This window comes from Pieris napi, chromosome 13 (genome assembly GCF_905475465.1).
Source record: "Pieris napi chromosome 13, ilPieNapi1.2, whole genome shotgun sequence".
NCBI classification, from domain to species: Eukaryota; Metazoa; Arthropoda; class Insecta; order Lepidoptera; family Pieridae; genus Pieris; species Pieris napi.
In genome coordinates, this window is record NC_062246.1 from 8844573 (window position 1) to 8868137 (window position 23565).

The 23565-nt window shown below is 33.6% G+C and overlaps 2 protein-coding genes across 7 annotated transcripts in view; one reads left to right on the forward strand and one right to left on the reverse strand.

The window, feature by feature from the left end:
* Positions 1-4210, forward strand: part of LOC125055288 — a 43928-nt gene extending 39718 nt beyond the window's left edge. For all 3 annotated transcript variants that reach the window (XM_047657682.1, XM_047657684.1, XM_047657683.1), the window contains 3 exons: positions 19-182; positions 2427-2505; positions 2752-4210. In XM_047657682.1, coding sequence (XP_047513638.1) covers positions 19-182; positions 2427-2505; positions 2752-3515 — 1007 coding nt within the window. In that variant the 3' untranslated portion in view covers positions 3516-4210. The remainder of the gene's footprint in view (positions 1-18; positions 183-2426; positions 2506-2751) is intronic.
* Positions 4211-9760: 5550 nt separating this feature from the next.
* LOC125055308 (43 kDa receptor-associated protein of the synapse homolog) lies at positions 9761-23198 on the reverse strand. Of its 4 annotated transcripts, none has more exons than XM_047657729.1 (13): positions 23072-23198; positions 19030-19136; positions 17566-17645; positions 16192-16346; positions 15530-15681; positions 14561-14683; positions 14227-14410; positions 13411-13611; positions 12593-12702; positions 12229-12409; positions 10851-11041; positions 10225-10354; positions 9761-9965 (listed from the first exon to the last, which is right to left on the reverse strand). In XM_047657729.1, the coding sequence occupies exons 2-13, from the start codon at positions 19065-19067 to the stop codon at positions 9876-9878; spliced, it is 1635 nt and encodes a 544-aa protein (XP_047513685.1). In that variant the 5' UTR covers positions 19068-19136; positions 23072-23198; the 3' UTR covers positions 9761-9875. The 4 variants fall into 4 exon arrangements, with proteins under 4 accessions (XP_047513685.1, XP_047513683.1, XP_047513686.1 ...); XM_047657727.1 differs by having other exon boundaries at positions 17566-17648; XM_047657730.1 differs by having other exon boundaries at positions 9762-9965; positions 16192-16343.
* Positions 23199-23565: the final 367 nt, after the last annotated feature.

The window sequence follows — 23565 nt, forward strand, 5'->3', positions numbered from 1 at the left end:
TACATTATCTCGTTTCAGCTCACTTAGAGGGTGCTATAATGCACAGCCTGAACGTGTCGCTCATCAACCCCGGAGAATGCAAAGCGAAGTTATCTTCGGATTACCCTCATCTCCTGGAGCAATACAATGAAGATAGCTGCGTGTGTGGACAGCCTACTAACCCCTTGAACAACATTTGCAAGGTATTTACTATGAGTTAAGGAGTAGGAAAGCTTAACGATCTCATAAAAGACACAAAGGAGTTTGAATTTTTATTTCCTCACTCAGGGCTTCTAATGAATTTTTGTTTTTAAAGTATGCTCTGGCATTTATTGTTGCCCCTAATGTAGATTTGAATTAAAACGAGATAGAAACGATAAGGTCGCCAGTTGGTCGCCATTTTATTTAATTATTTAAATTGTACTACTTGTTCTACTCGTGTCACAGTTTTCGTTGCCATACTCCTCCGAAACGGCTTGACCGATTTTGATGAATTTTTTGTGCTTATCCGGTATCTATGAGAATCGGCCAACATCTATTTTTCATCGCCCTAAATGTTAGGGGTAGTCCACCCCTAAATTTTATTTTTTAGACAAAATTTTTAATTTCTATTTTTTTATGATACACACAACCCCTAACTTTCACCCCTCTACGATTAACCCCTATTTTTTTATTATAAATGATATGGCAAAACGACGTTTGCCCGGTCAGCTAGTTACATATAGAGACCCTATCAACGTCCACGTAGATTTTGGTATTTTCAGTAGCGGGTTACACCACGTTAGACAGAATCTCCTAAAATGTTAAAATACCTTTGTTACTTTCATTCCCTGCTAGTATAGTCCGGTCAATTTAGACATCCAAGGTTACAGTAATTCGCACTTGGCTGAATATTGGTAGGATTGCTCAATACACTATTATAAAGGAAATGTGAAAAGTCCTCATCGATCCGGCACGTGCAAAAAAATTTACTCCGGGTCAAAGATCACAAAAATGGGTTTTTCGCGATTTTCAGCAAAATGGTAAGTTCTATCATAAAATTAGTTTCGACAAAAACTGTAGATCAGATAACTATCTATAAAATATGTGCAAATACTTTTTTCCTAAGAGCCACCGTTTTTGAGATATAACGATTCAAAAAGTTGAAAGGGTTGTAATCGTCATAATATGCGTTTCCACGCCACCTTTGAGGTAGTGTACTTAGCGCTTTTTTTTTAATGTGGTTTCCCCGGTAGGCCTATTCCACTGATCTTTTATGATTCTGTTTAATTTGAAACTATTGAATAACTGTAGATATTGACAAGGGTTGAAAATGATGAAAGGGGTGTAAATTACAAAAAATAAGAAAATTTATCCGTCTGAATCTAAATCATCATTAACTTCTGCTTTCTCTTGTTCTTGTTCTTCTTCTCTTCCTTCTCCTTCTTCTCCTTCTTCTTCTTTATCTTCTTCATTCTGGGTGTTAATAAATTATCCCAATAATGACACATCGCATGTCTCTTCGTCAACATCAAATGAATCTTCAATTGTTGGCAATTCAACATTGGAGCATGACCGGCCTTGACAGTTAGTACATGCTACAGAACAAAACAGTCCAACTTTTTTTGCAACCACATTTAGCACTACATCCCTTTTTACAGTTGCAAAAAATGGTGTTTAGTAGTTTTTCTGGTGCAGGTGGAAGTAAAGTCTGAACTGGCTCTAATGAATTGTCGACCAACTTCCAACCCCAGTCTTTTCCAACAGCACGAAATAGGTTAGAAAAAATAGGTTACAATAAACACGTGTTTTCACTCCAGAGCGATGTTGCTGAAGGTTACACTGGCGTAGAAAATAAAGGACTGGGTTTTTTTTACCCGAAATTTTCATATTTTATATGTGTAAGTCACACTGACCGATAGACCGATATTTTTGCTTGTATTACGGCTTCAGTGATGTATATACGTGGTGTACTTATACATATTATGACGATTACAACTCTTTTAACTTTTTGAATCGTGATATCTCAAAAACGGTGGCTCTTAGGAAAAAAAGTATTTAGACATTTTTTATAGATAATTATCTGATCTACAATTTTTGTCTAAACTAATTTTATGATAAAACTTACCATTTTGCTGAAAATCGCGAAAAACCTATTTTTGTGATCTTAGACCCGGAGTAAATTTTTTTGCACGTGCCGGATCGATGAGGACTTTTCACATTTCCTTTATAATAGTGTATTGAGCAATCCTACCAATATTCAGCCAAGTGCGAATTAATGTAACCTTACCCCTATTTTTTAGTCTAATTTGACCGGATTAAGTAGTTAAGTTTTATTAATATTATTTTATATCGTTTTTGTCTGTATTGTGTTTGCCATAATTGTTCAATTATTGCATTAAATTTCGATTAACCTCTAAGTATCTTAAGTTAGCCCGATTGTAGTTTTAATGCTGGGATTATTTCAGGTGGATATCGGAAGTGCCCTGGCGTGTACCAGCGGTGATGGTCGATACGTGATGCAGGGCGTGTATTCTTGGGACTCAGGTAATATGTCACTCTTTATATTAAATTTATTAATGGTATAAATTTTTTTCCTGAAAGTGAAAAATTGATATAAAATAAAATTATAAATATTTAGTAGAATATTCTACAAAAACTTTACAAAACTAATTAAAAACTGAATGAAACAAATAAATAAGAAATAGACAAATACTACTGGTGTGGTATAACTTACTTGCCTATATAATTTACTAAAAAAATATTTGCTTAAGATTAATTGGTATATTGCAGGATGTCAAGTCGGCAACCAGATTGCATCATTCTACAAATTCGACCTCGAATGGTACGAATGGTCCATTGGTTTGATTGAGAGCGTACGATTTGCGCAGTTCACCACCATCACCACCGGAAAAATAACAGGCTTCAAAAGCGGAGTACAGACCCAGTTTGGAGGTGTCAATAGCCAGTTCGGTTCCCAATTTGGTTCTGGTTTAAAAACCCAGTTCGGTGGAGCCAGTGAAGGTTCATCAGGAATTGGATTCTCAGGCGTCAAAGGCTTCGCTGTTTCCGGTAAAGGCCAGTACGGTTTCGAAGGAGCCGGTCAAGCGGCCAACCAAGCACAATTCTCAACCATCAACCAATTCGGCAAATTTGGGGCCCAAAACTTCGAGTCTGGTTTCAACACCCAAATCAATCCCCCAATCAATAAAGCGTTCAGCGCGTCTTACTCAGAGAAAAAAGTATTCCAAACCGAACCTAAAATAATAACTTACACGACTAAACCCGAAATCGTTACTTATACGACAAAACCAGAGATTTTCACTTTCACAACCAAACCCAAAATTGTCACATACACCACCAAACCCAAATTTATCACCTATACAACGAAACCAAAAATCATAACGTACACAACCAAACCACAAATTATCACTTACGAAACTTCAGGCAGTGGTACTAACCCCCAATATGTCGCCCCTGGAGTAACATTTAACCCTAATTTCTCTGATTTAATTGGACATAACCACGATTCTCAGTGTAAATGCGCTAAGAAATAATTTTAACAGTATTTAATCTCCCGACAGCTTATTGCTGAATAAGTTATCAATATTTGAAAATGTATCAATAATTTTATATCAGCGCCCTCTATTATTATAGTGCCATAATGTTCATACATTTGTTATATTGGAACAATTAACTTCAGTTCCTAATTACCGAAATCAACAAGCTTAAAGATCTAACAGGCACATTCTAATGAACCTACACTGAATTGTTATTTCGAACTGAATCGTGCCTTTTTATTGTAAACAAAAATGTAAATACATAGGTTATATTACATTAAGGGCTTTTTCCTTCAACTTTTCTCAACTATCGAAAAGTATTTGTTACCATTACAGCTTACGTTAAAGCATAATTTGTTTAATACGGCCTTACACTGTTGGTGAAAAAAGGCCATATATACCTTATATATTATACGGCTTCGCGTAAAAACTGCCATTTTAATAACATAAGCACGATATTTTTATAAGAAAAAAGTATTTTTTTGACGATTTTTATTTCGAATTAGACTTTTGACCATTTTGGAGTTACTCCGAAATGGTCGACTCTCTAATATAATTGGTATAAGATATAAAATAAGTTTATTTTTTATATAAAATGTTATATGATTATAGGTATGTAGTCAATATGTAGTATATATTGATCGATTTTATAATTATATTAGGTTTAAATAAATGGAGGTACTTTACAAATATTTGTTGTTGTTTTATTTTGATTTTGGTATAAAGCTTTCCTAAATTTAATTTCAAGTGAAATAAACCTTTAATACCCCTTGCACACATGAATAAGAAAGAAATTCCAGATTTATTTTCTATTATTTATTTTTTAGGAAAAAATTAAAAATCAATAATTCTCATATCGATATATTTTAATTAAAATTTTAATAATTTAACGGTACTTATACTAGAATGTCTGAAACACAACGCCGAATTCACAACTACAGTCACATTAACAATAACGAGTGAAGGAATTGTAAAATTTACTTTTGGGCCAAATTTTTTAATCGTCGCATAAAATTTCACAATAATAATTAAAATTAAGTTAAAATTACTTATTTTATAATTAATTATAAAATTAATTACTTATTAACATACAATATATTTGTAACCTAAAAATGTTAACAACAAACAATGTTTATAAATCTATTTAGAAACAAATAAAAATTTATAAACGTAAAAAGAACATGATAATACAACGATTAAAAAATTGGCGTAAATTTTTTTGTTTAGTTTTATAAACAGAACTTAATTTAACTATGAAAATATGCAAAAAATATTATTTGGATTGGTGATATTTACAAATAACATTTCTTTACAATTTTGGAATGATTTTTCAACTTATTTCTCAAAGTATATACAAAATTAAAAATTGATTATGTTTACCTGGCCAAACGACCAGTTTCTTAATTTGCCATAGGTACTTCATATTATATTAATGTAAAATTGTATTTTAAGCTATTGCATAGCTTTTATCGAGGGCTTTGAGCGCGGCGACCGAATCAAGAAATTCCGTAACGAAATAAACCTAACACACGAAGACGTAATTTAGGTGCGGCCAATACGCGTTAGAGCGGGACAGAACGCATACTGCGTCTCACATCGGTTTAGCGTGATCGGACAGGCGTGTTAGTCTGAGTAGAGTGGTAGATTGAATTAAATAAATTAAATAAATAAATAATTATATTGCATAAGTTTATAAAAAATGCTATGCTTTACCGCGGCAGTCCCCGAGTGCCACACTTATTTTATTATTTTTATTTGTGCAATTGTTTTATACGCCATCTGCACTGTTGAAGTAACAACGTAAAGTTTATGTATTGCACTAATAGATGGCGTATGTTTCTGAAATAATCATATAATGTATTATTAAAATGTTTTAAAGGCAAACTTTAGTCTATATTACTAAGAGATTATAAATTTCAATTAACAATTGAAAAATCAATCCTCTTAACTATAATACAATATACCCAAAGTGCATTAAATTTAATTTTGGGAAATAAGTGATAGACAAAAATATTTTCTTTATTTATGCCAACAAGCAAAAGACAAATATTACCAATCTCAATAAATTACAGTTACGTTACCAAACAAATCTCAGTAGAGATATATGTTCTATATGTTCACCATGAGCATGGTTGTTTCATTATTACTTCGTTTTTTAATAATAAATGTTTTTTTTTAAATCTATGACAATTAATGTAATTTATTTATTATAATAATATATTGAGATTGATATTAAAAAGATACGGCCGAAATCAATAGGAACGCTTTTGAGAAGGACGAAGTGTTTTTTGGTTTTAATTTAATGATAAATTGGTGAAAAATTATTATTAAAATTGTTACTCAATCGTGTTCGAACTGTCAAAAATATAAGTTTTGACTAGAGCACGAACTTTACGATAATTTCGCGGACGTCAAAGCGATAATGTCAGTTTTTAAATACGAAAATACAAGCTCCTTCAACTAATCACACAAGAAAGTGGCAGGTAGACCTGGCCGCAAACGCACGTCTTGATTGAAGAATCCTAGACAATGCATCCAAAATTAAAGTTCAGATGATCGCCAACCTTCAAAAGGAGATGGCATTATAAGGAAGAAGAAACAATACTCAATGAATCAACAGGGGCTTGAGACAAAATCACTTTTCGACAGGCGTGACCCACTATCGCTAAACAAATTTGTATGAGAATGAAATTAGCTCACGCTTATTTCTTAAAGGATTAAGGACAAATATTATTATTTAAAGGATACATGATTTTATTTTTATAACTACTATAAATCCACCAATTTATCAATTAGTCCTAGGTCATAACTAAATATCTACATTGTGCAGACTACGACTGCGTGCTCCTTTGAGGTCTTAATCTATAACAACAGAATATATTCATAAATTCCATATTATATTGCTTTTCGCTAATTACATGTTATGTGCATTAGAACAAATAAATAAACTATATCCACAGGCAATTAAGGTGTCACTAACTATTAATTGTATTTTTTACAGTAGCTACTAGTTCTACTAGTAGAACAAAAAAATGGTAAATTTGTCGAATCACGTCTCTACCTTAAAACAGCTCCAAATGTTATTCTACATATTTTCATAACTCGGCAATGGTGTACCATGCAATAATGTGGAGCATGCTCTTTAACCCCATAGAAATTAATTAAAACATCGTTATTTGTGAAATGAATTAAAGTAGATAATTTTTTTGGATTCAACCTAACCTAACCTGATCACAAACGCCACTTAGAATAAAAAAAATCTAACCTAACCTAATCTAATTCACTGGGACTCTGAGACAATATCATTTACATAATATTATCAGTATTTTTTTATAAAATTTTTTAGGGTCCAAAGCCATGTGCGTCCTCAATATTACTTGAGGTATTATATACAAGTCGTAAAGAACGATAGAAAAAAATTTGGAGCTGTTTTTAGGTAGAGCCGTGATTCGACAAATTTACTAAAAAAAATATGTAGTAAGAGCCAAAACTTATCAAACTATCGTAATTTAGTATGGTGAGCACGAGTTTCTGCTTAAAGATATATATTTTATACTTTTTCTTATATTCACTAACCACAGTTAACTTTGAGAGAATGTTAATGTGTATGCAACTTAAAATGTTGAACTTGCGTTTAGCGAGATTTAAAGTAGTTTCTAAGGAAGTTTACGTAAGTTTAAACCCGTAAGGGCGAGTCTAAAACTAAATTCACTGGATTTTCTTCAAATTATTCTAGCTAATAGAAATTTGAAATATACGACGGCGGCTTTGGTATAAATTCTTAATTCTTAAATTTGGTTTATACAATATAATATGAAATGTATGATTACAATTTGAACTTGCAAGAGGTATACCAATATATTGAAAATGCTATATTCACTTTTAGCATATATTAGGAACATTTCTATACGATCTGTTTGTTTATGTGTCATTAAGTAAGTGTAATCCAGCTGTAACATTGTGAATTATATACAAACATACAAATACATAGAGAATATGACAAATTTCTGTATGTCCGCATACTATTATATATATCTATGCTTAATAACTATATATATCTAAAAAAAGTACGAAATAAATCTACGAATCTAAACAACGGTTACAGTTTTCTTTTTCGTTGTGAATATAGCATTTATAAATTATACATAAAGATACATCTATATAGTAGATAGATTTGAGTGTAAATAGAATTTTAGTGAATTTAAATAAATCTTTTTGGCAACAACAATAGTTATATTTATATAAGAATAAAATTATATATTTTCTACCTATACCTTAAATATTATTTATATTTTGATTTACTTTTTTCCTGATTATTATTACAGAAAATATATTTACATAGTTGCTATACTAATTTCGTAACATAAAATACAATAAATGACAAATAATTATTATATAATATTTTTTCTCTGATTTCTGCTTTATTTATAAAATAACCCAAATTGAACTATGTGTATTCACTAGGTATGCATATTTTACTGCGATTGTCTATGTTAAGTATCTAATGTTTAAAAATTATTATTTTATTATAATATTAAAACAGCTGCCATTAAGGTATAATTACGCTACAATTTTTTATAGGTTTATAGTATATATAAATAACAAAATATTAGTATTATATTAATCAAGTATGTATTTGGTTTTGAAGGAATAATTGTAATTTGATACCTGTCCCTTACATTAATTGTATTTTTGCATTAATCTGTGCGAATTTGATCGTACGTGAAATAGTTTTTCTATATTGTATATACTCTGCTTGGCTAATAGTTATTATTAGTGCCCCGAACAAAATAAAAAAAGTTATGAATCCTATTTAATCTGAAAAAAATCTTTTGAGTATCTCATTAATTCTTATTATTTTTGGTTTACATTAAATGTTCAGGGCACCTATTATTAATATTGTGTTGGTCTTTTAGTGCTATTTCCAAACTAGTGCATTTTACTTCTATTTGACTAAATGTGTCTGGCAGTAAATGTGGCCCTTAGTTATTAAAACTTACAAATTAACTTCAAAAAGATAGATACATAAAAAATTATATACATAAAATTATTGCGCGCAATCTGGAAAAGCCTTTAAAATATACATTTTGTTTAATTGTTATATGGTAATAACAAAAAATATTTATTTATTATAATTATTCACATGACATCAATAAGTTGAAAATACTTTGACAGCGACATATTAACGATATGAAAACGATAGCGTTTCACGCTCAGCCAGCTTAGCCATTTTTAATTTAATATTTTTGACAAACCCACTTAATTTAGTACACCAATTACACATATACAATATTTAATATATAAAACTTTTTAATAATATCGATTTTGCTATATCTCGCGCACAATGATAAAAATATATTCTTAATATTCGAACAAATTTTATACAATTTATAATTTACAGGTAAATAATATTTAAATATTGTATAGTAGGTATTATACCAAGAATGAGTATACATATATATCAAATTAACGAAGATAAATTTTAAAATATATTATTTCTACATTAAAAATCAAATAAAAAAGAGCTTTGCAACAGATATATTTATACGCATAATCTCTATATCTTTATACATATATATAATTCTTCTGTGAGTGTGTATTTCACTGAACTTCTCTCAAACAACTGGACCGATTTTGATGAAATTTTTTGTGTGTGTTCAAATCAGCCCGGCAGGTGGCGCTGCAGTCGGTACTTTCATACTTTAATATCCTAATAGCTTGAAATATCATGCAGGACAACGTGTATAATGTGTATGTCACGGAACTCCTCTTAAACGGCTGGATCGATTTGAATGAATTTTTTTGTATGCGTTTGGGTGACGCCCTGAATGGCTGGAATAGAAAAACTATGCAAACTAAATAAAAAAATATTATTTTTCTTTCATTTCATATTTTGTTTAATAGCATGCAGGACAATGTCTGTCGGGTCCGCTACTATAAATATATATATACGTGTTCGTACATCGTTAATTAAATACGGCCACAGAGCTCTGCTCAAGTTGTCATCTCCAGCGACGTGTTACCAATGTAAGTCGATGCTTGGCACAATAAATATTATTGCTATTATATAAGTTTCGTAATATATTACGATAATTAAATTTTAAAAAATAAAGTACACACATAAAGTAGTCTCCAACAGCCCTGCGATTCTGTAACTCACTTTTCGAACTCACACAGCGGTTTTCGCATCGGCGGTCGCTCTCAAATCAATCGTGAAGCAGTCATTTTATGATTTGGCATTCTGATAAACAATAAACTACAAGCTCCCACCTTTTCGAAAAGTGAGTTACAGAATCGCAGGGCAGGTTAGAATAATTTTTGAGCTTATTCACCGGGCTTCGTAAAACGTTATGATGATTATACACTTTCCTCCTGGCTGCTTTGGTCGGAACGAACCGAGTTTAAGTCTGGCTCTCTCATTGGTGGAGGAGATCCGAATGGAAAGTCCTGGTGTAGAAAAAAAAAATTCCACTTGTTAAATCGTATCCACCTTGATATTATATATACGTTTAGTTACCGAGAAATTTGTGAACAAACATACATACACTAACGAAAGATTATTTCACTATTTGGAAGAATACATACAGGTCGAACTCATAAGCTTTGTTTAAGTTAATTAAAAATATGTAATTAATATTACTTGTTCTAAATAATTTTTTTGCTACACGACGTAAATCATTTGCTCAGATTTTTTAGCTTAACTCACCTGTGCGGGTAGGTTACGCGGCGCGGGTGGTGCAGGGGGTGGGTCACGTGGTGCGCGGGGGGAGGCACATTCGGCGCATTCCCCACCCGCACTGCGGACTGAGCGGCGGGACCACGACTCCGGCATACACCTGAAACACGAATAAAATGAAAATAAAATATAATTGATTCATATAAATAGGAGCGTGACAACCCTTGTTCTCAGATTTCTGTATCAGTATCTAGAAATTTTTTTCTCAATAGGTAGGCAACTCAAATTTAGTAAGTATTGTAAAGTCCTGGCAATTTTTTTTCGAGTGTCTGGAAGAGTCATTTTGGTTGATCCCTCCTGCCTCATTTCCCCACCGTACGAGCTGTACTTACTCAAAATCTCATCGGCATCACCTTGACGACTAGAAGTATTTCATGGTCCTCTTCACAAGAAATTTTCTTTTGCGAACTAGCGAACTGTGGAATCCACGCCCGGTCATCCTTGGAGATACGCCCCCAATTGTGTAAAAAAACATCATACACCTTCCTCAAAGCCTGGCAACGCCACTACAATGATGCCGTCTGCGATGACTGCTATTTTTGGGGATCCCGTAGACACATTTGTCCTATAAAGAAATCTCCATTGGAAATACTCACGCGTGATGAACGATGTGCGCGCAAGGTAAAGAAGCCAACGGTTCTGGTCTATCAGCGAGTGGTTCCCGGCATTTAGCACAAGCAGGTGCAGCCCAAGCGCCAGCCGCTTTGCGTTGTCTTGCGGCTGCGTTGTTATCTCCCAACGCTGTGTAGATCTCAGCTAAACGTAGACGCACGCGGCGGACTAGCATCTGGAATAAGAACATTTATTGGAATAAATATAGTTTAAAAAAACTATAAAACACGCTTTTAAAGCACATCAAACTAAAAAGTGAAAAATAATTCCTAATTTAGGCTGAAAATGGTAATGAACAAAAAATACTGGTTTTATTGTGAAAAAGCGTGGGTTGCTCGATAGACGAAAAATATGGCACAGAGCGCCCCACGCTTTTTCAGCCTAAATTAGGAATTATTTTTCACTTTTTAGTCCTAGCAGCAAGACGTGTTGTCTCAATTTAATTTTTTTTTAGCAAGCAATACCTACTGCTTTGTGGACTTAAAAAAAATTTCATTGTTTTTTCGAGATAAACCTATGAAATTATTATATTGTCGCTGATTCTTTATAAGTGTACAAAGTTTTAATTAAATCTGTCCGTTTAAAGTGGATCAAAGTCGAGTCCGAAGGAGTCGGTTACATACATACATACATACAGGTGAAGCTAATATAAAGCGTGTAAAAAGAAGCGAAATTCCAGCTAAATATTTTACACCCTGGCTATTTGGACATGGCTACTTCATTTGGCTGGTAGACATGTACATTATACCTATTGTAAAGATTAACTGTATACAGTCGATGGCCGGATTTGACCGTCACGGCTACACCAGCAGGCTTCGTGAGTTCACCTCGCACTAATAATGCTCCCTTCCATTTTTGGAATATCATGGTATTCTGTTAAGCAATTTCATATTACGTCTTGACAAGTGGAGGGAGCTTGTAGTTTATTGTTTATCAGAATGCCAAATTGTAAAATGACTTCTTCACGACTGATTTGAGCGCGACCGCCGCTGCGAAAACCGCTGTGAGAGTTCGAAAAGTGAGTTACAGAATCGCAAGGCAGCACGTGCTGTAGGTTATCAGTTCTGTAACTTCTATTTTCGACAGCGATACCATTTTCATAAGTATTTTAAATTTAGTTCTTTAAATATCCTCGTGTGACTTTGGGACCTTAAAGTTATGATTCCAATAAAATAGCGTGCGGCACATTTGTTTACAAAAATTCTGTGTAAACAATAGCAGAACATCATGTTTGGCTTCTGTCTCCACCGGCAATGCTGTGGTTACTTTTGTGCACGCAGTGTTGCACACTTGTACACTGAGCAGCTTATCTGCTGACAGTTGCTTATATGTGGGCATTGTTATTTGAAATATATAGTATACCTTAGATCCAACAGAAGTAGCAACCTCCAGCAGCCGCGTGTTAAACTCCAGAGGGCGGCAATTGCATATTCGTCCTTGGACCCGAAGCGCCTCAAGACATCTTGCCGCACCGTCCATTGCCTCCATCTGGGCCAAACGGTCCCCCAAAGACTGCCCCGCTCCCATTGCTACTTCGTAATGTCTGAAAAGTTCAAATCTAACGTTGCGAAGCCATTATTTCATCCATCTTCCAATACGGCGTTTACCCATTATAATTAATTGAAGGAGGTGATAGCGGTGATGGCGCAACACGTGGCCCAGGTACGCAACTTTCCGTTGTTTAAAGACTGAGATAAAGACTTTACACAAATATATAAATTCTTACCTCAAAGCCTTGTTAAAGTCACATTTTCGTCTGTATACGTCCCCCGCTATTCTCACAGCTCGTGCGAAACTGCCTTGATCGCCTGCCACGGTTGAGAGACGCAGGGCTTCCTGGAATTGTTTAGAAATTTGCTTCTATTCATTAATACTTACACAACGAACAAAGGAATATAAAAAACTATTTGAACTTGCAGATTCAAAAATTTAATAGTGGAAATGAATGTTCTTCCTATTTGTTCTTTCCCAGGATTTCCAGGAAATACAAGGAATAAAGACAACGTAATACTCCTATAACTCACAGTCGTTTATACAATCGAAGATGTTTTCACATCCCACATTGCCGAACAAACGTTGGCAGAAACACTCCAATTAATAGGTTATGTCGCTACCATAATGATATTGCACAGAGTTTTGAAATTTTTCATGGTTTTCTGGCCTCAGCTAAGAGTAGAATTAGGACACAGTACCGATAATTTCTTTTCTTGGTTCAAATAGTTTAATTCTTTTTATAGTTTGTATTTTTAATTTGATGGTCGTTTGTATTAACACTGTTTATTGTATCTTCTTGATTTCGCTGGTCGTGTCCACATGTTATAGGGACGGCACCGCTTTTTATATTTTTGTATGTATGTCAATTTATATCATGTGTTTGTCCTATTTTTGTGGTCATGGACATACCCAACATATATTATGCCTTAGGTATATAGTTAATTATTGAAAAGTATTAATAAAGAGAAGATAGACTCAGATAGTTAAGTTATTACGAAAAATTACTAATATTTCAAAATCATATTTTCAGTCTAAAAAAATAAAACTAACATTACAATAATCGTACGCGTCCCCCAACTCTCCTCTTGCCCTTAGCGCAGCGGCCATTTGCAATAACGCAAGTCTGTGGTGTCGAGTGTTGAGATCAGCCGCGCGAGGACCGCGGCCGAGGTCACATGCGCGCGCCGCACAAGCAACAGCTCTTTCTGTATCACGAAGACGACGCCAAAGTTCTGAGAGACCTACATATACCTGGAATTGGTAGAAAAAACATGGTTTGGGACCTGTTTACAGAAAAAGTCAAAAATCATTTATTCATATAGGTAACACAATGTACACTTATGAACGTCAAAAAATAAATATACATTAAATACTTCTCAAATCAAGGGCGTAGAACGGAAGAGAAGAACTGGCAATAAACTCTCCGCCACTCTTTTAATCGCCAGGTTTCATGTTTTACACAACGGAAATAGGAGCACGCAAATACATAGTCGAAATAACTAACATCAGCGCATACACCAATTCATGTACGACCATTCACCACAAGTAGCACCCGTTCACGGGTATGACGCATGGCCAGCCATCGGCCATCGGCCCCCTCGCCCAGAAAAGGTCAGATAGCAATAATTCGACTCAGATATACGCTTAATAGATTTTCTTCCAACTTTTTCAGATATTGTGACGGATGTGTTTTAGTTAAAGAGTAGATACATAAATCAATAATAAATAGATAGAGCTTACTCTACAGCTGACCACGATAGTCAGATATTAGTTACCGACCCAGATAGAGAGAACTACTAACTAGGCTTCTAGAAATTTTGGTATATTTGAATACAACTTGCGGTAATTATCGCTTAAAAATCTTACTTGAAGTAGAAGTGTATTATCGTTTTGTGCTTGTGCAACAGCCAATGCCTTTTGGAAGCTGTCCATCGCCTTCGAGAATGCTCCGAGCTCCAAACTGACGCTGGCGACTGTGAGATGTACACAGCCGGCGGTCGAGCCTCCCCCACAGTCATTGTATAGTGCATGACGAGCGTAGGAGAGTGCTCTAAAAATAGAAATTTGTTTTGTAAATCAATTTAAAACATGTATCTTGAAATTGTACGAAAATGATGTATAGGTATACCAAAAGAATAAAAAATATATAGGTATGTAATTTTTCATCCTAATTCCATTTTAACAAAGATTGTAGACTTGCCTGTCTAATCCGCCAAGTGTCTGTTGAGACCTGGCCAGGTTGAGATAAGCTTCAGCCCTCATGGGAGCTGAATCCAGCTCTTCTGATATGCCCAGTTGACGGTTTGCAAACTCCAGAGATTCCCTGAAAGATTTACTTATGTAGAGTTATCGTTATTGCCAATAAGTTTAAAGTAATAGATGCCTTTGAGATGTGGTGCTGGAAGCGAATGTTAAGAATATCGTGGACTGCCAAGAACACCAATACATCGATCTTGGCCCAATTCCGCATACGAACTGTCTACCATATTTCGGCCATATAATGCGCAGAGGCGATGTGAACGTAGCCGTTCACCAATTAGAAGGACCAATCAAGTACAAGACTCATCGGCCTCAAAACTATACACTGTAATAAGAGAGGCGATGGACAGAAACCGGTGGAAACAGATAGACCGCTGCAGATGTTTCCTTGCTGACTACGAGGCACAGACATGAGCTACCGTCTGAAGAGAGAGAGAATAACAGTAACTTTATTATTTATTCTGCCAGAATTCTGTGGATCTCGTACACGCTCGACGCGAGTTCTGGAAGAACTTCTTCAGAATGCTGTCTGGACTGCTTTGTCGCGGCAGCGCTGTTTATATAATTAACGCTACAGCCTCTTTTAATTAGCAACAATTGGAGACTAGGTGATTTTTGCCGGGTGCCCTGCATCCATGACACTGCGTTGCGGAAGCTATAGGTTTAGTTAAAAAAAGGAAAATTGCCGATAACTCTGTCACTCTAACATTTATGTTAATTTTTAGCCTGAATTAAACGTATTATTAAGACGTCAAAAATATAACATTAAACATGGTTATCTAGTATTACTAAGTCCCATAAAAGTCTTTAATGAGGCAAGAAAAGTTTCATTAATGCATATTGTGAAAATGTTGTTTAATTAAAACACATTAATATTTGCAATTCAGGTTTTATTTTAAAGACATCTTACCTATACTTTCCAAAGTCCATAAAAGCCTGGTATAGATGTCCGAGCAATGCAAATTTATCGCTCCGATGTCTAACGCCTCGTAACGCAGACAGCCATATTTTAACCGCTTGACGTTGTTCATTCTGACCGTATAGTCTTACCCCGCGCTCTATCTGAAAACATAGATTTTTGGTTTTATATAATTTGTTGATTAACATAACAATCATAATTTAAACAAAACTATAATTTAAGTTCAGTTCATTCTAAGTAATTATTCAATTTAGCCTACAATACATTTAAATTTCGAAAACCAAAAATTGGCGCCAAAGTCCAGACGTCACTGCGCTGCCACAGATAAAAATTACCAAAGAGATGGCGCACTACATAACCTTTTTACTAAAAATTATTAATGGAATAACGGACTTAGCATTTTGTATAGAATAACTTTATGCTTTTTAATTTCGTCCTTGCGTTTGTAATATACTTACCTAGATTATTATAATTACATTTTTAATGTACGCAACATACGTTTTAAACATTAGGCATATATTTGAAGATAAATATTTACGTTTGAAGAACGGAACAATTCCTTCAAAATTAGTTTTTCACACTTTTATACCGTCCATTACATCGTATTTCTTTAAATAACTAGCATAAGTATATATTTAATTTGGACTATTTACCTTCCGCCTGGCTAGATATTGGTCGATTCTAGATCTTACGATCCGGAAGCATTCACACCATCCCATAGAAGGCCGATGTGCTGGCCCGAACCGCGCCCCCCATCGCCCATTGCGCACCTCTGTTGGGAATTCCTCGGAGAACGAGTACAGTTCTGCTAAATGTATTAAAAAACATACATTGTGTTGATACCGGTTGCAATATACAAAATATTGATTTATTTAACACTACAATTTTATGAAACAATATTAAAAAAAAATAGCCAAATCGGATCACATATATATACGACCAAAATTATGTACTAACAAATACAATGTGCTAATAATTTGCTTGTATTATCTGTGGTGTGTGCGCGTTTTTAGGTAACCTTAAATCCATTCGATTGACCTATTTCCTTTGAAAATACGCGTTTGGATTATATAATATAGAGCAGTGTTGTTGCAGCGTGCGACTCTCATCCCTGAGGTCGTAGGTTCGATCCCCGGCTGTACCAATGGACTTTCTTTCCATGTACGCTTTTAACATTCGCTCGAAAGGTGAAAGAAACCGGCTTGGCTTAGACGCTAAAAGTCGACGGCGTGTGTCAGGCACAGGAGGGTGATCACCTACTTTCCTATTAGATTGACAAATTATCACGAAACAGATACAGAAATCTGAGGCCCAGACCTCAAAAGGATGTTGCGCCACTAATTCTTTGTATAAATAATAGTTGTGTTTACGAAAATTTTCATCTTGCACTTGGGCCAACAATATCACAATGATGGAGAAGTTTCTTGTTGTTACTTTAAAAGCGTCAAGCGACGACCCGATAGCTTTTGCGGGTTGAAAGTTTTGTGAATCTTGGAAGTTTTTTAAGTGCCGCGTGTTAGCATGTCTTATTAATTTTATTTCTAATTATTTTTTTTATAAACAAACAATTAAATTAATTAAACATATATTTTTTAAACAAAAACAATTTAATTAAACATATTTTTTTTTTATAGGAATTATTTTCCAACACACAAATATACAGTATTTATAATATTGTTAACCTACATAGTAATTATAATAATGAATCAATTATAAATAGAAATAAAAATTAAAAGTTTGCTCCCTATAGCAGTGTACCTTTAACGCTCGCACCATTTCCTCGCTATATTGCGATACTTATTCGTTGAGCTTCTTTCATTATATTTTTTTTATGGATACACAATATGATATTCAAAAAGTATAATCTACTAAATTTAATCCCGAATTTATCAGTGATAGTAAAAATAGTGAGTACATATATATAATTAATTTTAAAATTCTTTAAAAACAACTCTATGACCCATAACTAGTACTGAATGAAACAAAATGTATATGTATAACTAAAATAGTAAGAATAAGAAGCTGACCTGGTGGTTCATCGTGACGGTGTCGCGATGGGTCAGGCGAGCTAATCAACCGCGAAGCAGACAGCTGGTGCGCAGGCGCCCTGCTGAAATACATAAAAGGTTATTTAATTTGTATCCTTTGTTTTATAGTAGCGTGCACGAAGTTCTGGCGTCAGAGTAAAACATTTATTTCCCCCAATACTAGCTCACGCTTCTGCTATTTTTTTAACTATATCATTATTAAAAGGGTACGCAACAAAAACTGTTAGTTTAGACTAGTTTAGAGTTTAAGTTCCCGAATTAATTAAGCTAACGAATTAAATGAATATGCAAGACGCTGTCGGGTATCATAACTAATATTTTTATTTTTCATTCTCTGCATAATTGTAGGTAAAATACTCGATTTAAGCAATACATTTGTACTACGTCCAGCTCTTAGTGTGGCACCACACTTAATACCAAATATATCTAATATTCTACGGCAGTCTACGACAAAATGTAGAGATTAGGAAACAACCCGAGCTTATAACGAGCGCCTATTGTATCATTCCCGCTTAGTACACACTAAAATACCAAATTGCCTCCTCCTCAACTTCAAAATTGTACAACGAAACAAAACTTTTAACGGTTAGACAACTATACTCAAACATTTCACCAAGGATCAAAACTTTATACATTCACTAACAATCGTAAACCTGTCCAATGCGGAAACGGTAAGTAAACATAAGATTACTAATTAGTTGCAACAATAGTTTAATTATAAAATGTAAGTGTTATGTAGAAATTATTACATCGAGGACTGTTAACATGTCAAAGGGACTAGCTGCCCACGTCACGGGGAATGTGTGAGGGTGCTAGAGCACTTTCTTTTTAACAAAATATCCTTTTTTATTATGTATAATAAAGTTTTTCCTTTCCCTCTTTTCATTTGATGTATATGTCGCAGCCTACTAGCTTAATTTACCGTTCAATTAACAGCGTAGCCTTTTAACTAAACGGCGCCGTTTAACTAGCGGCCTGAAAGATATTCAGCCGTAGCGTACTTAATAATACTTAGGCCGTTCGTACGATAGAGTCATTATTTGGCAGAAATAAAAAAGATGAAACATACGACATAAAAGATTTCTTTTAAAATTAAATTTCTTGAGTCAAATTCAAATTATTATTGTCACTACACTCTTCCATTGTACTTGTTGTTTTACATGAAACTTAGGAAAACACCGCCGTTCATTTGCCGACGCCATATTGACAGTTGGAAGAGTTTCGTTTCGAGTTTCAAGAGTAGCAGAAAGTGGAATTAAATTATAATTAACAGTCAACAGGCTAGTCATCTAATCAAGTCATTTTGCTAGCTGTTTGATCAACTAGCTGAACATCTTTCAGGCCGCTTGTTAAACGGCGCCATTTAGTTAAACGCCTAGGCTGTTAATTGAACGGCTAATTAAGCTAGTTAACTGCGACATATATAAATGAAAAACCACTTACCCGAGGAAGTCGCGTGACTCGAGCGAGTCCCATGACATATTCCGCGGGTGGAGCCGGCAACGTCACCTGTTACCCGGGTGCATTGCACACTCTTTGTTCCGCATAACCTAGGAACACACAATTCATATAAACCATAATCATAGGAGATTCTTGGAACACCTGTAAACATAAGCTTGGGGCGTACATTTCTGTGTCTAGGTGATTGTTATTATTTATTGATGAGCAAAAACTTCAATACTATTACACAATTACCCGTTATCCAACCAACTAGCTAGCAAGCCATGGAGGACGGAGATCATAGTTAACAAGAAATATGACGTTCAAACCTGAGCGGTAACGCAAGTTTGGCTCTGAACGAGAGCAAACAACATCTATGGCGAAATAACGTTTTGGGTTTTTGCTGATAAATGGACTACCAGTCACATTAGTTAACCAACATAAAAAGTAACTTGAAAAGCTAAAAGCTTAAAAGCTTTTTTTATGAGACAAGACTGCTATGGTTACATTTATACAAACCACAGCGGTTTTCTAATGTAAAATATTATGATTCTATTATCATTGTAGTAAGTAATAACGACATCAATTGAACCACCCAACCCGTTGTTAACAAATCTACGTATATATCATTGACTTTTTTAATTTAGCCTCTATGGATTCTTTACAACATTAAGCAATTCAAATTAAGGAGAACGGCGAAATTAAAATCCAACTGCAGTTTCAAGTTGAGATATAATAAGTCTATAAGTCAAGTGGGTCCTGGTAGATCATATTAGCCTAGCCTTCTAGATCTGGGTCACAGCGAAATGTCACTGAAAACAGGTCAGCGCGGCACCCTGAATACATAACCTGTATTCCTTGATATAGGTAATAACGTCCTTTTCCTAACCGATATACTACTGTCCAAGGACCTTGCGTATTTGAAGTAGGTCACTAGATTTCGACCGAGCGCAAAAATATTTTTTGTTACTCCGCTTTTAGAAGGGTTACGGATCCAGATATAATGCCGTTTCTATATAAACGGTCACACTCGTATTATAATATGGTAACTGATTTAGAATTAGGAAGTATTATCGCGTTAAAACGCTCTCGGAAACTAGTGATATTGCAGATATCCGTTTGTAGCCGTAGATATAAAATCTAATTAATAATATAAAACAATATTTATAAGAGATTTTTGTATGAATAACTTGAGTAGTATTCTGTGAGTGGATTTGGATCTACTAAAAGCAAAAGCACGAACGTTAATGATGTTTGCCTAATGGTATTCCCCGTAACTATACCAGATGTAAGGAAAATGCTATATATATATATATATATATATATATATAATGCTAGCTTCAATTATATATTTTTTAATTATGTTACTTAATAATACCTCTAGTGTTTACTGTGTGGTTTGTTTGTACTTTACATAATATTTTATTTTAGATTAAGTTTTTCAGTGTTACTTGTAATTTTATTTTTGTTCATTTGGTTACGTAATTTACCCTTAGTATTTTTATTTTCCTTACTATTTTTGCCTGTAAGATGGTTGCCTCTAAGAGATTGCTTGTTAGCGAAAAGGCCGTTGCATCCCTAATAATGTTACTTGTCTTTATATGTAATGTCTAATGATAATCAATAAATAAAAATAAATATACGCCATTCATGTGAAAACTGGCAGGAAATAAAATTATTTTCATAATCGTAGAATGTGATACCTACCTCTATGAATAAATGTTTTTTTTTTTCTATTATAATGATTATACAAAGAGTAGAAACAATGTGCTTGGAACTGATCAATTATAGCTTGGTACGTAGTGGTGCTAATCTCGTTACCACTCTTAATTTTAGTATTTGTGCAATTAAAAAGTTGTAAAACTGTAAAGAAATTAGTCCCAAAATTTAACTCATACTTGCGTATCAAATATGAAAGATGTGTAGAAGTCGCGGCCGCCTGACCCATAATTACGGGACTATAAGTAAAACATGGGCACTGCCTTTAGCGGTTACGGAAGCCAATTTAGCCTAAGGCGATAGTTAATAAGCTGTTTTACCTGTTCGTCCCACCTAAAGGCACCAAACATATATGTATATGTTTTTTATATATATAAGTGACAAAAATCATTAGTATTATGAGCCTAACGCAAATATTGGTTAATTTAAGCAATTAAAGTTTGATTTTATATTTGGTAAAAATATAAAATATTTGTTTATAGAATTATGATTTAATAGAATAAATAGGCAGGAGACTAAATGTTAAATGCCACCGCCGACTCACAATGCGACGTTTTAAGAATTGGTACGCTCTTATCTTTATGGAACAAAGCTTTATTTATCTCAATTCTGATTATACGAAAAATATTAAATCCGATACAATTATTATACTATGAAATCTATTATGTTAATGTATTATACTACACACACAAACACACACATAGTCTATAAATCATACATGTATTTATTACCATAACAGTTACGAAGGAGCTGGGTATTTGTATTAACGGGACCCATTCTCCCCAATCCCCGTGGGGAAAGCGACCACCACCCTCCATTACATATGACAAACGAAGGACAGGACAATAATAAAAATAAAAAAGGCAATCCACGTCATAATAATTAAAATTATGTATTGAGAAAATCGGAGGATAAAAAAGGAAGAGATTGAAAAATATAGAAGAGGGTTTTACCCTAAAATACATACAATACTAGACCGCTAATAAAAACTAACTTAATTTTTTACAACTAATATTATTAAAAAATTAATTAACTATCTACTAATTACTTATTATTAATGAATCCAATTAAGTATATAATTTTACTTATTATACGGAATAAATTAGATTTTTTTTTAAATCTTTAAACCTACGTAATTAAGACTTGTATGTTCTATTTAAATATGGAAAAATTAGTATCAATTGCATTTGTTTTTTTTTACAGAACTGGGGTAAACGGGTAAGAGGCTCACCCGATTTTAAGTGAGTTGCCGGCCTTTAAAGACCTTTTACGCTGTTTTCTTGAAGGACCCTAAGTCGTAATGGTTCGAAAATTGTTTAACATTTTTGTAATTTGGTTTTTCAAACAAAAAAATCACACGAACTTTTGTTAAATATTACTTGTATCCTTATATTTAAAGTATTATCGTTTTTTATACTACAAAGAATAGAATTAGGATCATAAATACAAAAAAATAACCACGATAATAATATAAAAAAGCCTTTTTATTTCTTGCAAAAAATTTTTCAACTGTTTTACTATTTTTATCTATACTAAGTATCTATTCCCTAAATGCTTTGGAAGAACTCTTCTGCAGGTGAAGGCCTCCTTCAAGGATATCCAGGTATCTCGTCTGACCTAGGTTGGCCTGTTTTCGCATTTAGATCGTCCATAATTATCCTATTGCAAGATCCAATTACTTAACTGTTCTATTATGTAATTAATGGTACAAAATTATGACCGAAGAGTAAGAGATAAATGATGATGAAGACTTATGGCACGAAAAAGGTTTTAAATATATATTCCTCAAAACGTTATTAAAAGTATCGAAATAATGCCCAGAAGGATTCTATCATTAACTCACTATTAGTTCACTATTATTAGCTGTAATGTTGGCAAGGTACATTTGTACTTTATTTAATTAAATATTAAAAAACCTTCTTGACTTTATTGCCGACCACTTCTTATTTGTTTGCAATTTTTTTTTATCAAAAATTAATTTAAAAAAATACCAAAATTCACTTCACGCGTATTAATTTACGCGATGATTAAGTACAAATTTAATTTAATTTCATTCGTGTCCGTTTTTTTAAAGAGTTGATTCCGAACATTATATTTGTCTATTACCTTATTAAGTAGTGACATTTACGTAAACAATTTTAACTATAAAGTATCATCTAAAAGTTTGAGGTTATAAAACGATTCATATTAAAAAGATGTTTTAATTTTCTCTGCTCTCAAAGAGTCCTCTTATTTCACACTAGAAGTATTCCTATCACACAAAAGGTGAGCCTAAAACCTCAATCTAGATACCTATTTTCTAAATAGGCCTATTTTTAGTACTTACAGCTTTTTGCACTTCACTTAATCCGAGCACTAAGCCAAAATGACATTAAATACATTAATGCATTTGTTTTTTGATTATTTTATTGTAATTTCACGGTAAAGTCCTTGTTCTGACTTGGAGCACACCCCGCACTGAGGGATGTTGTGCAGAGGAACAGCGAAATCTATGGAGTGTTATATTTTTAATTTAATTGGCTTGTGAAAAATTCATACCGATTATATGCCTTTCACGCTGCATTTTGTATGAAATGTTTCGCTTTTGTGAAACTTTGTTAGCGAAAGCAAAAAAGTAATATTTTTATAAATTTACTTGCTTTTTAAAATTAAATTTCTCAAGCAAAATTTTTTCTATTTCTGTATACCTAGTATATTTTAAAACATTACCACAATTTTAATTCGCTACAATTCAGGTACTAAGCACTTGAAATTGTCTTCTTATTATAGTGAGAATATGAAAGATATACTTTATTCACACAAGTTTTCTTATTAAGATTT